This window comes from Talpa europaea (assembly GCF_964194135.1).
Source record: "Talpa europaea genome assembly, chromosome: 12".
Taxonomy (NCBI): Eukaryota; Metazoa; Chordata; class Mammalia; order Eulipotyphla; family Talpidae; genus Talpa; species Talpa europaea.
In genome coordinates, this window is record NC_140079.1 from 80717411 (window position 1) to 80730861 (window position 13451).

General features: G+C 52.2%; 1 protein-coding gene across 1 annotated transcript in view; it reads right to left on the minus strand.

Annotated features, from left to right (window-relative positions):
- Positions 1 to 13451, minus strand: part of ZAN (zonadhesin) — a gene marked incomplete at its 3' end in the record, with an annotated part of 50443 nt that overhangs the window by 12689 nt on the left and 24303 nt on the right. Inside the window, exons 24-43 of the mRNA XM_084250157.1 lie at positions 12981 to 13228; positions 12568 to 12748; positions 12170 to 12281; positions 11720 to 11820; positions 11256 to 11432; positions 10271 to 10479; positions 9861 to 10005; positions 9199 to 9446; positions 8956 to 9117; positions 8598 to 8722; positions 7624 to 7925; positions 4857 to 5113; positions 4387 to 4528; positions 3990 to 4201; positions 3773 to 3893; positions 2983 to 3194; positions 2349 to 2490; positions 1835 to 2172; positions 733 to 880; positions 15 to 139 (exon numbers count right to left, since the gene is read on the minus strand). Of these exons, the coding sequence (XP_084106283.1) occupies positions 15 to 139; positions 733 to 880; positions 1835 to 2172; positions 2349 to 2490; positions 2983 to 3194; positions 3773 to 3893; positions 3990 to 4201; positions 4387 to 4528; positions 4857 to 5113; positions 7624 to 7925; positions 8598 to 8722; positions 8956 to 9117; positions 9199 to 9446; positions 9861 to 10005; positions 10271 to 10479; positions 11256 to 11432; positions 11720 to 11820; positions 12170 to 12281; positions 12568 to 12748; positions 12981 to 13228 (3707 nt within the window). The remainder of the gene's footprint in view (positions 1 to 14; positions 140 to 732; positions 881 to 1834; positions 2173 to 2348; positions 2491 to 2982; positions 3195 to 3772; positions 3894 to 3989; positions 4202 to 4386; positions 4529 to 4856; positions 5114 to 7623; positions 7926 to 8597; positions 8723 to 8955; positions 9118 to 9198; positions 9447 to 9860; positions 10006 to 10270; positions 10480 to 11255; positions 11433 to 11719; positions 11821 to 12169; positions 12282 to 12567; positions 12749 to 12980; positions 13229 to 13451) is intronic.

Below are 13451 nucleotides of genomic sequence, written 5' to 3' on the forward strand. Positions count from 1 at the left end.
GAATCCAGGCCAACAGACGCAGCCCTCCGGCAGCTGGAGGGGGCTGGGCTGCCTGTGCACTTGTTATCAGGGTCCCCGCACATAAGAAAGCAGGAGGGCATGCAGGCCGTGTAGTTGCTGTTGGCAGGGCACTGCAGAGCTGGGAGGAGGCGGAAAAGGGTAAGTAGAGGGAGTCACAGGGGGCTAGTGGTAAGGAGGCCACAAGCAGGCAGAGTGGATGAGATTCAAGTTGTGCCACGGAGGCGGCCCTCCCTATTCCTGCGCTCAGCTCTTCCTGCCCTGCCTCCCGTCCACCTTCCCCAGCCCCTCTTACGGATGGGTTCACAGGTTTCCAGGCCAGTGGGTTTGGTCTTGCAGTAGGATCCAGCAGGGCAAGTGAAGGTCTGGCATTGAATGCCTCTTGCTGTGCAGACACAGCTCTGAGTGCAGCGGCTGCTGAGCCATGTCTTCCCTGCCTATACAAGCCACAGAAGGAAGAGAAACGAGCATGGCATGGGCTGGGGTTCAGGCATGTGTTTCATCCTGCTTACTCTCACCTTTGTTGTTAGGCCTGCTGTCTGACTGGCTTCCCGGCACTGGCCAGAGCAGTGGGTGCCCTCTCCCTATTATGTTGTGTTGCTGCTTGACGGCTGGTGTCTCACAATGTGTCAGGACATCCTACTGATTCTCTCCTGGAAATTTGTTAGCCAGAGACCCCTGACCAAGGTGTGGTATATTCTGGATTCAACCTACCCAGGTCTCCACTGTAGCTGCCACCCCCCAGTTGTTTGAATTCCTCAGATAAAATCCAAACCATGTGCACTGTGCCAGACTTGGCTTGCACAACCTGCACCGTCCCCAGCCCACCCAGGGACAGCTGTAGAGACTCAGGTGGCCCAGGCTGATAGGGACACAGGAAGGGTGCCCCAGCCTCAAGGAGTGCTGTCTCCAACCAACTTCGGGTGCCACTCACAGTGATGAAGCCGAGCTGGGGGTCCTTGCAGCCACACTGGCTCCTGGCACACACTGCTTCTCACTGAGCACTAAACCAGGATGACAAAGGCAGCCCTCCCGGCAACTGTTTGCTGTTGATCCGCCATTGCATTGGGCATCCGGGTCCCGGCAAGAAGGTAAGCAGGAGGGTAGGCAGACCGTGTAGCTGCTGTTGGCAGGGCACTGCAGAGCTGGGAGGAGGAGGACACGGGTAATAGAGAGGGTGACAGGGGCCTAGTATGTATGGAGGCCACAGAGCAGGCAGAGGTTGTGCCATTGTGCAGCCCTCCCCATGCCTACGCTCAACCCTTCCTACCCTGCCTCTTGTCCACCTTCCCGAGCAACCTCTTACGGATTGGTTCACAGGTTTCCCTGCCAGTTGATTTGGGCTTGCAGTGGGATCCAAAGGGGCAGGTGAAGGGCCGGCACTGAATGGCTCCTTCAGTGCAGACACAGCTCTGAGTGCAGCGGCTGCTGAGCCATGTCTTCCCTGCCTGTACAAGCCACAGAAGGAAGAGGGAATTAGGAAGGTGTGGGGGGTGGTTCATCTCATCCTCCTTACTCTCACTCCTGGGCCTCAGCCTCTCATTCTACTGGCTGCCAGCACAGGCCACGAGAGTAGGTGCTCGTTTCTTCTATGTCCTGTGTCACTGCCCGTTGGTTTGGTGTCTCGCAATGTAGTCGGAACATACTACTGATTCTCTCCTGGAAATTTTTGTTAGCCAGAGACCCCTGACCCAGGTGTGGTATATTTGGGATTCAACGTACACAGGTCTCCGTGATAGCTGCCACCCCCCAGTTATTTGAATTCCTCAGATGAAATCCAAAGCATGTGCCCTGTGCCAGACTTGGCTGGCACAACCTGCACCGTCCCCAGCCCACACAGGGACAGCTGTAGAGACACAGGCGGCCCAGGCTGATAGGGCCACAAGAAGGGTGTCCCAGCCTCAAGGAGTGCTGTCTCCAGCCAACTTCGGGTGCCACTCACAGTGATGGAGCCAAGCCGGGTGTCCTTGCAGCCACACTGGCTCCTGGGCACACACTGCTTCTCACTGAGCACAAAACCGGGCCGGCAAATGCAGCCCTCCTGACAGGTGGAGGGAACCTGAACGCTGTCGCACTTGTTATCTGGATCCCCGCACATAAGAAAGCAGGAGGGCACGCAGGTTGTGTAGCTGCTGTTGGCAGGGCACTGCAGAGCTGGGAGGAGAAGGAGAGGGGTAAGTAGAGCGGCTCACAGGGGCCTATAGGGGTCAGGAGGCCACAAGCAGGCAGAGTGGATGAGAGGCAAGTTGTGCCAAGGCGTGGCCCTCCTCATGCCTGTGCTCAGGCCTTTCTGCCCTGCCTCCTGACCACCCTTCTGAGCACAAACTTACCAACTGGTTTACATTTGTCCAGGCCAGTGGCATTGACATGGCACAGAGTGCTAGAGGGGCATACGAAATTCCGGCAGTAAATGACTCCTGCTGCACAAAAACACCTCTTCGTGCAGTTGTTCGTGAACCAGATCTTCCTTGGCTGTAGTCCACGGAAAGACGGGGAGTGAGGGAGCGGAAGGGCCAGTCTCCTTACTCCCACTCTTGGCCTGAGCCTGCATCTGACTGGCTTCACTGGCACTGCCAAGGCAGTAGGTGCCAGCTGCCTCTTTATGTCCTCTGCCCTGACTATAGAAATTGTGTCTCACATGTGTTGTCAGCTTGTACTACTGAATCCATCTCGCAGGGATAACTGAGGTAAATCGGGACCCCTGACTGCAGAGTGGTATCCCCACATTCCAACCAAAGCCAGGCTCTCCCCTATAGCACGGCACATCCCAATTTAAATTCCTCAATGGAAAACCCAAACCTGCTCCCTCAGCCAGACCTGGCATGAGACACACTTGGGTGTCCCCAGCAGGCCCTTGCCAGGGCCAGCCGTAGAGACACAGATGCCCCAGGTTGATAGAGACACAGGAAAGGGCCTGCAGCCTCAAGGTGTGATGTTACCGCGGTGCTTCTGGCCCCCACTCACAGGTATGTAGCCGAGCTGGGCATCCTTGCAGCCACACTGGCTCTTGGGCACACACTGCTTCTCACTGAGCAGGAATCCAGGCCGACAGATGCAGCCCTCCCGGCAGCTGGAGGGGCCCGGGCTGTTTTTGCACTTGTCATCTGGGTCCCCACAAGAAAGTAAGCAGGAGGGCATGCAAGCCGTGTAGCTGCTGTTGGCAGGGCACTGCAGAGCTGGGGGAGGAGAGGGGTAAAGTAGAGGGAGTCACAGGGGGCTAGAGGTAAGGAGGCCACAAACAGGCAGAGTGGATAAGAGGTAAGTGTGCCAAGGCGCGGCCCTTCCTATGCCTGCACTCAGCCCTTCCTGCCCTCCTGTCCACCTTCCCCAGCCCCTCTTACAGATAGGTTCACAGGTTTCCAGGCCAGTGGGTTTGGTCTTGCAGTAGGATCCAGAGGGGCAGGTGAAGGGCCGGCACTGAATGGCTCCTGCTGTGCAGACACAGCTCTGGGTGCAGCGGCTACTGAGCCATGTCTTCCCTGCCTGTACAAGCCACAGAAGGAAGAGGGAATTAGGAAGGTGTGGGGGGTGGTTCGTCTCATCCTCTTTACTCTCACTCCTGGGGCCTCAGCCTGTGTCTACTGGCTGCCAGCACTGGCCAGGAGAGTAGGTGCCCACTCCCTTCTATGTCCTGTGCCTCTGCCCGTTGGTTTGGTGTCTCGCAATGTGTCAGTACATCCTACTGATTTTCTCCTGGAAATTTGTTAGCCAGAGACCCCTGACCAAGGTGTGGTATATTCGGGATTCAACCTACACAGGTCTCCATGATAGCTGCCACCCCCTAGTTTGAATTCTTCAGATGAAATCCCAACCATGTGCTCTGTGCCACACTTGGCTGGCACAACCTGCACGGTCCCCAGCCCACCCAGGGATAGCTGTAGAGACATAGGCGGCCTAGGCTGATAGGGCCACAGGAAGGTTGCCCCAGCCTCAAGGAGTGCTGTCTCCAACCAACTTAGGGTGTCACTCACAGTGATGGAGCCAAGCTGGGAGTCCGTGCAGCCACACTGGCTCCTGGGCACACACTGCTTCTCACTGAGCAGGAATCCAGGCCAACAGATGCAGCCCTCCCGGCAGCTGGAGGGGTCTGAGCTGCCTTTGCACTTGTTATCTGGGTCCCCACAGGAAAGCAAGCAGGAGGGCATGCAAGCCTTGTAGCTGCTGTTGGCAGGGCACTGCAGAACTGGGAGGAGGAGGAGAGGGGTAAGTCACAGGAGGAGTGAGTGAGTCACAGGGGGCTAGTGGTAAGGAGGCCACAAGCAGGCAGAGTGGATGAGATACAAGTTGTGCTATGGAGGCGGCCCTCCCCATTCTTGAGCTCAGCCCTTCCTGCCCTGCCTCCTGTCCACCTTCCCCAGCCCCTCTTACGGATGGGTTCACACGTTTCCAGGCCAGTGGGTTTGGTCTTGCAGTAGGATCCAGAGGGGCAGGTGAAGGGCCGGCACTGAATGGCTCCTGCTGTGCAGACACAGCTCTGGGTGCAGCGGCTGCTGAGCCATGTCTTCCCTGACTATACAAGCCACAGAAGGAAGAGGGAATTAGGAAGGTGTGGGGGGTGGTTCGTCTCATCCTCTTTACTCTCACTCCTGAGGCCTCAGCATGTGTCTACTGGCTGCCAGCACTGGCCAGGAGTGTAGGTGCCCGCTCCCTTCTATGTCCTGTGCCACTGCCCGTTGGTTTGGTGTCTCGCAATGTAGTCGGAACATACTACTGATTCTATCCTGGAAATCTGTTAGCTGGAGAGCCCTGACCCAGGTGTGGTATATTCGGGGTTCAACCTAACCTGCACCATCCCCAGCCTACCCAGGGATAGCTGATAGAGACAGAGGAAATGTTGCCCCAGCCTCTAGGAGAGCTGTCTCCCACCACAATGTGCCACTCACAGTGATAGAGCCGAGCCTGGCATCCTTGCAGCCACACTGGCTCCTGGGCACACATTGCTTCTCACTGAGCACAAGACCAGGCTGACAAAGGCAGCCTTCCTGGCAGGTTGACACAGTTCGTCTGCCTTTGCACTGGCCATCCGGGTCACGGCAGGAAGGTAAACAGGAGGGTAAGCAGTTTGTGTAGGTGCTGTGAGTCGGACATTCCAGAGCTGGGAGTTTGGAAATGGTAAATGGAGCTGGTTAGAGGGGAGCAAGCATTCAGGTCCACACAGAGTTAAAAAGAGCTGGGTGAAAAGCAAGTTGTCCTGTTGTACTCATCCACCCCCTACCTGCACTCAGTCCTATTTGCCCTGCCTATTGTCCACCTTCCTGATATCCATTTAGTTTTGTGTGTTTCTATTGTCACCCGGTGTTGTCTTGCTAGTGGGAGTTAGAGGAGCCACCCTGTTAAGTGTAGAGACTTTCCTTCCGCCCTTATTCCTTCTGCAACCATCTCCTCAATGCAGGCTTCATCCCCATAGTAAAGAAAGGCATAAAAATTGCTTTTCCAACTCAGTGTGGGATACAGAAATCAGCTGGCAACATCCACCTGACCTGATGTGGGTGGCCAGTAAGCAAGGAGGTGTCCCCTCTTTGGACTTAAAGAATATCTTAAGCTATAGCATTTTTTAAAAGTCTGGAAATGTTTTCCAATAAGAAGAGTTTATGACAGAAGATGTCAGTTTTCTCTGAGTAAACTTATACATTAAATGTGACCTGACAAATACATCAACCAAATCTTAGAAAATAGGAGAATAGGATATTGAAGTGAAAATAAAGAAATAAACCAGAAAAGCAAGGATAACTTAAAAAAACAAAAGCAACAGGTAATGAGTGAGTAATGTCCCTAACAGAAATTAAAACACACATTGATGGTCAAATCATCATGTCACTAGTAAATGAAGATAGATGGACCAATGGAAAAGGAGAGAAAGTCCAGAAATGGATCCAAATAAAATGGGAGTTTAGTAAGGGTAAATTGTGGCATGTGTTGTAGGGAAAGAGGGTCATTTAATAATGCTGGAAAAAATTGAAAGCCAAGTTGATATGTATTTCATACTATTCACCAAAATAAATTCTTTTAGATCAAACATTTAAATGAAACCATAAAAGCACTAGAGCAAAATATGGACAAGTTCTTTTTTAACTTTAGAGTGGGGAAGGAATTTATAACTGTGGCTCAAAATAAAACAAAGAGTAATGAATTCAGCCAAAAAAAGGCAAAGAGAAGAAAATACTAGAAAAAAATTGTAACTCATAGTACGAGTGAAGGGCTACTCTTTGTAATAAGGGATTTCCATGAAATAGTTCAATGAAGTGCAACAATCCAGTGAAGGAATGGTGGGTGGAAATGAAGTGAGTCCATGGAAAGGGAAATTCACACAATTTCTACACCTCTGAAAATATGCACACTCATAACAGGAAAAATGCAGAGTAAGATGCTTCAGTGTTCACTTGGAAGATCCACAGAAAGCCAAAAGCATGCTAATACTGCACTGTGACACTGTGAGGAGACAGCACTCTCCTCCGTTCCCGGTAGGGATATGAATTCCTCAACCCCTATGGAAGGTCACTCAACAGCATCCCTCAAAAATACAAATGCACACAGACCTGGACTCCACAATTCCACTTTTAGAAATGTATCCCACAGATAGGGGCTCACACACACACAGAAAATCATATCTGCATAAGGTATGTGAAAGGTTGGAAAAAGGAAGAAAGTCCAGCAATAGACGAGTTAATACATTATGAATACTGAGTTATGAAATAATGAAATATCATGCAGCTGCAAAAGAGAATGAGGAAGTCCTTTCTATATCTGGAAGGATCTCCAAGCAAGACTGTCCCATGTGTTTTTTATGATTGTAACAAAATAGGGAAAATAAATTTGTATTTATTTATGCATATTTATGCATAATACAAGACTTGGACTAATACCCAGAATCTGGTAAAAGCTGGCTGGGAACTGGGCCCATGGGTCAGGGTGGGAGGGAAACTTTTCGCTGAGAATGCTGTCATGCTCTTGAACCATGTGAATATATCACATCTGAAAACAAACGTTAGTCACTATTTTAAAAACGTGAAAGGTTCTGGAATTAGATTGTGGTGATGGTTGTACAACCTTGTGAAGATTCTAAAAACCAGTGAATTGTACACGTTTAAGGGGGTGAATACTATGTTATATGATTAAAAATACTAAAGGAAACTTTTTAAAGAAAGAGTTACAGAAGGATGCGTGGGAGTCTCCTAGCAGGGGAGAAGAAAGAACTTGCCAGGGGCAGGGAGCAGTAGACAGGGAGGTAATGAAGGGTGTGGACAAGCAAGGCCTGGTGTGAGTGTAAAAGGAGAGGAGGTAGGGGAGATGTTGGGACAGAAGAAGCTGGGACAGCCTGCAGGCTCTCCTACAAAGCAGGGAGGTACTTAGATTTTAGCCTGAAGGCAACAGTCATGCAGGGGAGTAATCTATCCCATTTCCTTTGGAAAGAGGAGCAGAGGAGCAGAGGGAAGCAGGCGATGTTGTCCAGGTGGTAGGGCCATTGGCTAAGAAGTTCTTACAAATGACCCACGCCAGGGACAATGAGATCAGAAATAGTTCAGGAACAGCTAGAAAGGAGAAGGGGAGTTTTGTGGGATGCAGAGAGGAATAGCATTTGAGAATGACCCCTCAAAAAACACTCACGACAGAAGCTGCTATTTCTCCAGATTGGGGGCTTGAGCCCCTGGGCCTGGCAGGCAGCCTCGAAGCCTTGCAGAAACTCACACAGGGCATTATTTAGGCCTCCAAACTCACAGAGGTGGTGTGTACAGCCAAGCAGGAAGGGCTCAAGGACCACACGGGTGCCACAGTTAGCCCAGGCTGGAGCCTGAAGGGCTGCTTGGCATTGTTTCTGGACCCTTGATAGGTCGGCCTGCCTGCAGTTTATCTCCGGCTTCTCCTGTTCTTTTTCTTGGTCCTTCTTCTTTTGTTTGCAACTGGGAAGAGAAAGTGGTCATCACAGAGACAGTCACTGCCCTGTCTACGAGCATGATTTGGGGATCCCAAACACTCTAAAGACTCCTCTTGGCTTCACCCAGAAGCTGGCCTGAGCTCTTACTAGCATCCCACACATTCTCAACCGCCTTTCACATTTCTTCTTTTTTTTTTTTTAGTCACATGTATGTATGTATGTATGTATGTATTTATGTATTTATTGAGATTTATTTGTGCATACAAGAGCTGGTGTACAGGCCAGAGGTGCGGGGGTGGGGGTGGGGTGGGGTGAGAGGATTCACCAGAGACAGAGTGGGGAGCAGAACAGGCAGACTGACCCAAATACACTGCTGAGGGGAGCAGGCAAGACAAGAGAGGTCTGCTGCGCCATGTGGGTTAGCTCCCTGGCTGAGGATGGAACTTGTGCTCCAGTGGGTGCAGATAGCTTCATAGTGCTGAGACTTAACCCCTTGTGCCACCTGGGAGGCCCTCCTTTCACATTTCAAAGCAGAGAAAGGAGGACTTTCATATTTCTCCAAATAGTTCTTGGAACCCCTGAAGTCAACCCCCATGAAATTACCCACATAAAGGAATGGACACATCATCCTCTCCCACGTGTACAATATGGTCTAGAGTCCCAACTTATGTTCCTACAAAAAAGGTAGAATCTTAGGGACAATTACTTTTGGTCAGACTCCTCATCTACCCAGCTGTCCACAAACTCCATGTCGTTTGAGGCCAGCTCATCATTGGGCATCATTAGTTCATCCTCTGCCTCAGCATTGAAGTTCCCACACAAGCCGCAGACCTGGGTGGGCAGAGGACATTGTCAATGCCCCGGGGATCAGAGCATTTGCAGTTAGTAGCCCCTTTCCTCCTCTAAAGAGAAAAGCAAACTCCACAGTCCAGCACCATTTGGGGACTTGAGACAGGGGCTGGCCACAAATCCCCACGGGACCTGAACTCCATAAGGAGGGATGTGAATGCCACCCCGACACCTGGAGGGTGACTTCCGAAAAAAGAACCAGGTGTTTTGCTCACATGATTATGATAGGTAGAAGGGATAACCACTTGTAAGTGACGGCCGTCAAACTGGACTTTAATGCCAATGTAAACGTCGATCACAGTGTAGTTGCCATCAGAAGTGATAACGACATTTGGGATCTGGTTACGCGCAGGAAGTTGGACCTGTGTGCCATTGATCTACAGAGGCGGGCAGGAGATGTGAGTAGGAAAGGCAGCAAAGCTCTCTTCCCAGAGCTCACTTCCTCCACCCTGGCTCACCAGCACACGGTGTTCCCTCTCCAGGGTGATCCGCGTATGATAGATGTACATGTCAATCTGGCTAAGGGAGAAAGGGGCAGTTGGCCTGTCAGACTTCCCATTCTTGCCAGTGATCTTAAAGAAAGCTATACGCCTGTTGAAGTGGCACATTTTCACCAGGGTGTAAGTGCAGTTGCCCCCGAGGCCATGATGACGCCCATCGAAGCTCACATAGTAGGATTCATCAGAGAGATAGCACGTTACTGAGCCTGGAGGAGGGAGAGGTGGCTGAGTGGCCCAAGCCTTAGCAAGAACAGGCATCCCCTGCCCTCTCTTCCCAGGCTCCAAGGAGAGGCAGGGAGCCTCCAAAGGGAGGAATGAGGAGGAAGGGAAAGGCTTGTGGGTGGAGCAGGTATTAGCTTGGGGATGGAACAGGTATTATTCTGCCAGAGACCTCCGATAAGTTCACAGCCCTGAGGCGAGAGCAAGGAGTGAACACCCAGGGACTGGGGAGAGGGGGGCGGGGGAGGAGGGTCATCCTCCCCTGCCCCCGAATCAGAAACTCCCTGGGACAATAGGACTAGGAAGCTGAGTGCTACAGACTTCAGGAAGAATGTGAGGGACAGTGAGGAGAGCTCATCTTGGTGGCTGTGGGTCCTCCTTTGAGCTCAGTGGCCTCCCACCTGTCTTCAGGCAGCGTATTCGCCCCTCCATGGGCCAGCACATGTGCTTATACTTGCAGGAGGTGCGTTGGCAGGAGATGTTGTTGTAGGTGGAGCAGGTGCAGAGCCTGGAGCAGGTTTTGTCTGTGTACCAGTTCTCCCCAACCTGTGCAGGAGGAGGGGACCTGGGCATCAGCAGAACAATGGAAACTTGGAAGCCAGAGATGGGCTAAGCCTCCCTTTCAGCCCCAGATCCCCAAAGATCTGTGCCACTTGTCTGCTGGCCTCCCTCACTAGCCTTCCTCAGACCTTCAGCATCGGGGCTGCTCTCCAGCCCCGATGGCTCTACCCTCTTGCTGGCTGGCTCTACCCTCTCGCAGGATCTGAGCCCACCTGCCCCCAAAGGCACGCACTGCCTTCTGGCCTCTCACCGGGTAGTAGGAGCCCCATTGGTCAGTACAGCCACACTGGCTGAGGGGCACACAGGAGGTTCCACTCAGGACGTGACCCTTCTGGCATTCGCAGCCCTCGGCACAGGGCAGTGCTGTGGGGCAATCTCTTGGGGCATTTAGGCTGAGGCATGTGGCTGGGCAGGGGCTGGCACAGGGGCTGTATGTGCTGCCGGATGGGCACCTCAGAGCTAAGAAGAAACCAGTGTTAGGAAGGGCAGAGTGATTTCTAGCTCCCTGATTATGGGGCATCAAGAATACCTAGGAATATCCATCAGATAGATGAATGGATAAACAAAACAGGGTCCATCCACACTACAGAATATTATTCAGCCTTAAAAAGGAAGTGAATTCAGGCACATATTACAGAATTCTGAGAACACTACAGAAAGTGAAATAAGCCAGTCACAAAAAGATAAATACTGTCTGATTCCACTTACAGGAGGTCCCTAGAGTAGTGAAATCCACAGAATATAATGGTGGGCTGGGGAAGGGGAGTTCTTTGCAGGGTAGAGTTTCCATTTGGGGAGATGAGAAAGTTCTGTGGCAAATGGTGGTGATGGTTGCCCAACAAGGTAAATGCACTTGTTGTCACAGAACTGTACACTTAAAAATCATTAAAATGGGAGATCTGGGGCTATGTATATTCTACCACCCCCAGCCCCCCCCCCACAAGTTCCTGGAAATGAAAGGGAACAGACCTGGCCCAGGTAAGAGGGAGTGGAAGCAATAGCCAAATAAGGGAAGAACTTTTTGGTGAATCAGGTGGAGGAGTGCAGGGAGACAAGCAGAGGATGAGGGTCGAGCTTGGAGGACTGCAGTGTGGATAGGGAGGAGGGTCCTCCGTGGGTGCTAAGGATCAAGGTGTGAAGGGAAGGGCAGAGGAGGGGAATTTGGGGGGAGGAAGACAATATAGGGTTCTGGGGGACTTCTCCGGGCTTGGGGAGTGGGTGGTCAGTTCACTCACGGCAGAAGGTGCTATTCCGCCAGGCAGGGGCATGGCCAGCAAGGGCACAGTGGGCTGCATAGGCCTGCAGTGAGCGGCACAGGATCTGGGTGCTGCCCTTACTCCAACACTGGTCATACTTGCAACTGGAAAAGCTGGCTTTTGGGGACACCACCTGGTGACACTGGGAGAAGGGTCCTGGGGAGGGAGACATCGGTGTGAGAGAGGAACATTTGGGAAGGGAGCAGAACCAAACAGTTACATTGTGGAAAATTTAACATCCTTTTCTGTCAAAACCCATATTTCCTGAAAACCTACTACCTAGGACAGCCTCATCTGTTAGAATTCCCAAGAAGGTGAACACGATCACTGGCTTTCTTTCACCTTGCTCTCGATTCTCCTTCTATTTCAGGCTAGCACTTCCTCCCTCCCAGACTTGTTCCCCTGGGGGGGAGGGGCCAGGGGCCAGCAAGGATGTGGCTTACCCCGAGGGTTCATTAAGATATCACAGTTCTTTTTCCAGGCGTCTGTTTCTTCCTTCTTCAGGCATTTGGTGGGCTGACTACTGAGACCTGTCACGTAGCAGCTGAATGAGAAGAGGGTGAAGGGATAAGAACTTAAGAACTTAGGGTTGGAAGAAACTTCCCCCAAATTAAAGCAAAAGTGGAGAAAGGACAGGAAGGGAGAATAGGAGAGGCGGAGAGAACCAAAGGGCACCCTCAAGTAGGAAATCCAGAAGATCCAGCAGGAAGGAAAGAGGATAGATCTGAGACGAGTTGTCCCAAGAGAGCGCTCTGAAGAGACAGACCATTAAGCCTGAAGGGACTCAGCAGGCGCGGCAGGCATGAGAGGTCAGAAGAATTTTTCACCAGCTCCAGGTTTTCCCCTGGAGTTCCTCCCCAGTCCAGATCCCATTTCCCCAATTCCTTACTCACTATTCTTCAGATAAATCTTTTGACTTCCAGGCTGCCCCCAGGATGAGGGAGCTATTGGCGGGCTTTCTGTCCGGTTGCAGATTGTCATCCAAACTGTTATTGTTATAGTTCCCTGGGGGAGGGGGAGGGTCACAGAGGCACAGAGGCACCTACTGGCAGCCTCAGCCCACCACCTCTCTTCTCCAAAGAGGTATCCCCACTTTCTACTCAACACACCAAGCTTAACCCCTTCTTTTTGTTCACCTCCGGTTTCCCTTAACACCTGCCCTCACAGAAAACATCCTCATCCAATTATCCGGTGGAAATAACTCAGGACACCTAATGAGCTGCCAAGATGAGCAGACCCAGGCCCCTGCCCATTGTTCTGGCTTTGCCCGTAGGTGCCCAGGGAAACTCACCACACAGCCCGCAGAGCCGGCCAGCGTAGGAGGAGGGCACAGTCACTTCCACCAGGTGGTTGCCGTCGTAGCGAACTTGAAGCCCAAAGTCCGTGTGGAGAAGAATAAAGGAACCACTGGGCCTGATGACCAGTCGACCTTGTGCAGGCCACACTGGCAAGGTCACCCGGAGATTGTTCAGCTACAGAGGCAGGGAGGGTACTGTCTGGAGAGGCGCATGGGACAAGGACAACAAGGGGCCAAGACTGGGAGTAAGAAGGGGAGGTGGTATGTCTCAGGAATTGGGGGGCTCCATCTGCTTTGAGCTCCCCCCAGGGGGCTCTAGAGGTCAGAAAGGTGAATGGGGAGGGGCAGAAAGGAGGAGCTGAGCAGGTTGGTGGGGTGGGGCCTGGGGGATAAGTGGAGGCACACACCATAACCCTGTGACCTTTGAGCAGAGAGATCTGGAGTTTGAAGACCTTGACATGGACGGCTGTGACATAGGTGACCTCCGGGTTTCCACTGCGGAACTCGTTGGTGGCGGACACGATGAAGTTGTCCTCTAGATGAATGGTCTGGCAAGGCTGGCTTAGGGTGTAGGTGCAGGTGCCCATGAAGTGGTGTAGGGCTCCATCAAATGTCAGGTAGTGGGGGTCCCCTGAGATGGTGCAGGTGGCACTGCCTGGGGAGGAGGAGATGGAGTTCAGGCCTGCATTGGCCCTGAGCTGCTTCCTCAGTCAGTCCGCATTGGGATGATAGCCAAGGTTCATGGGTGGTCAGATTGGATTGGAGGGGTCAAGGAGGGCCACCACCCCAACCTCACTGCCTGGGTCCTCGAAGATGCTTCCAGCCCCTGGTTATGCCCCAGTTCTCTGGGGCACCCGCTTTAGGGCAGAACATGCACT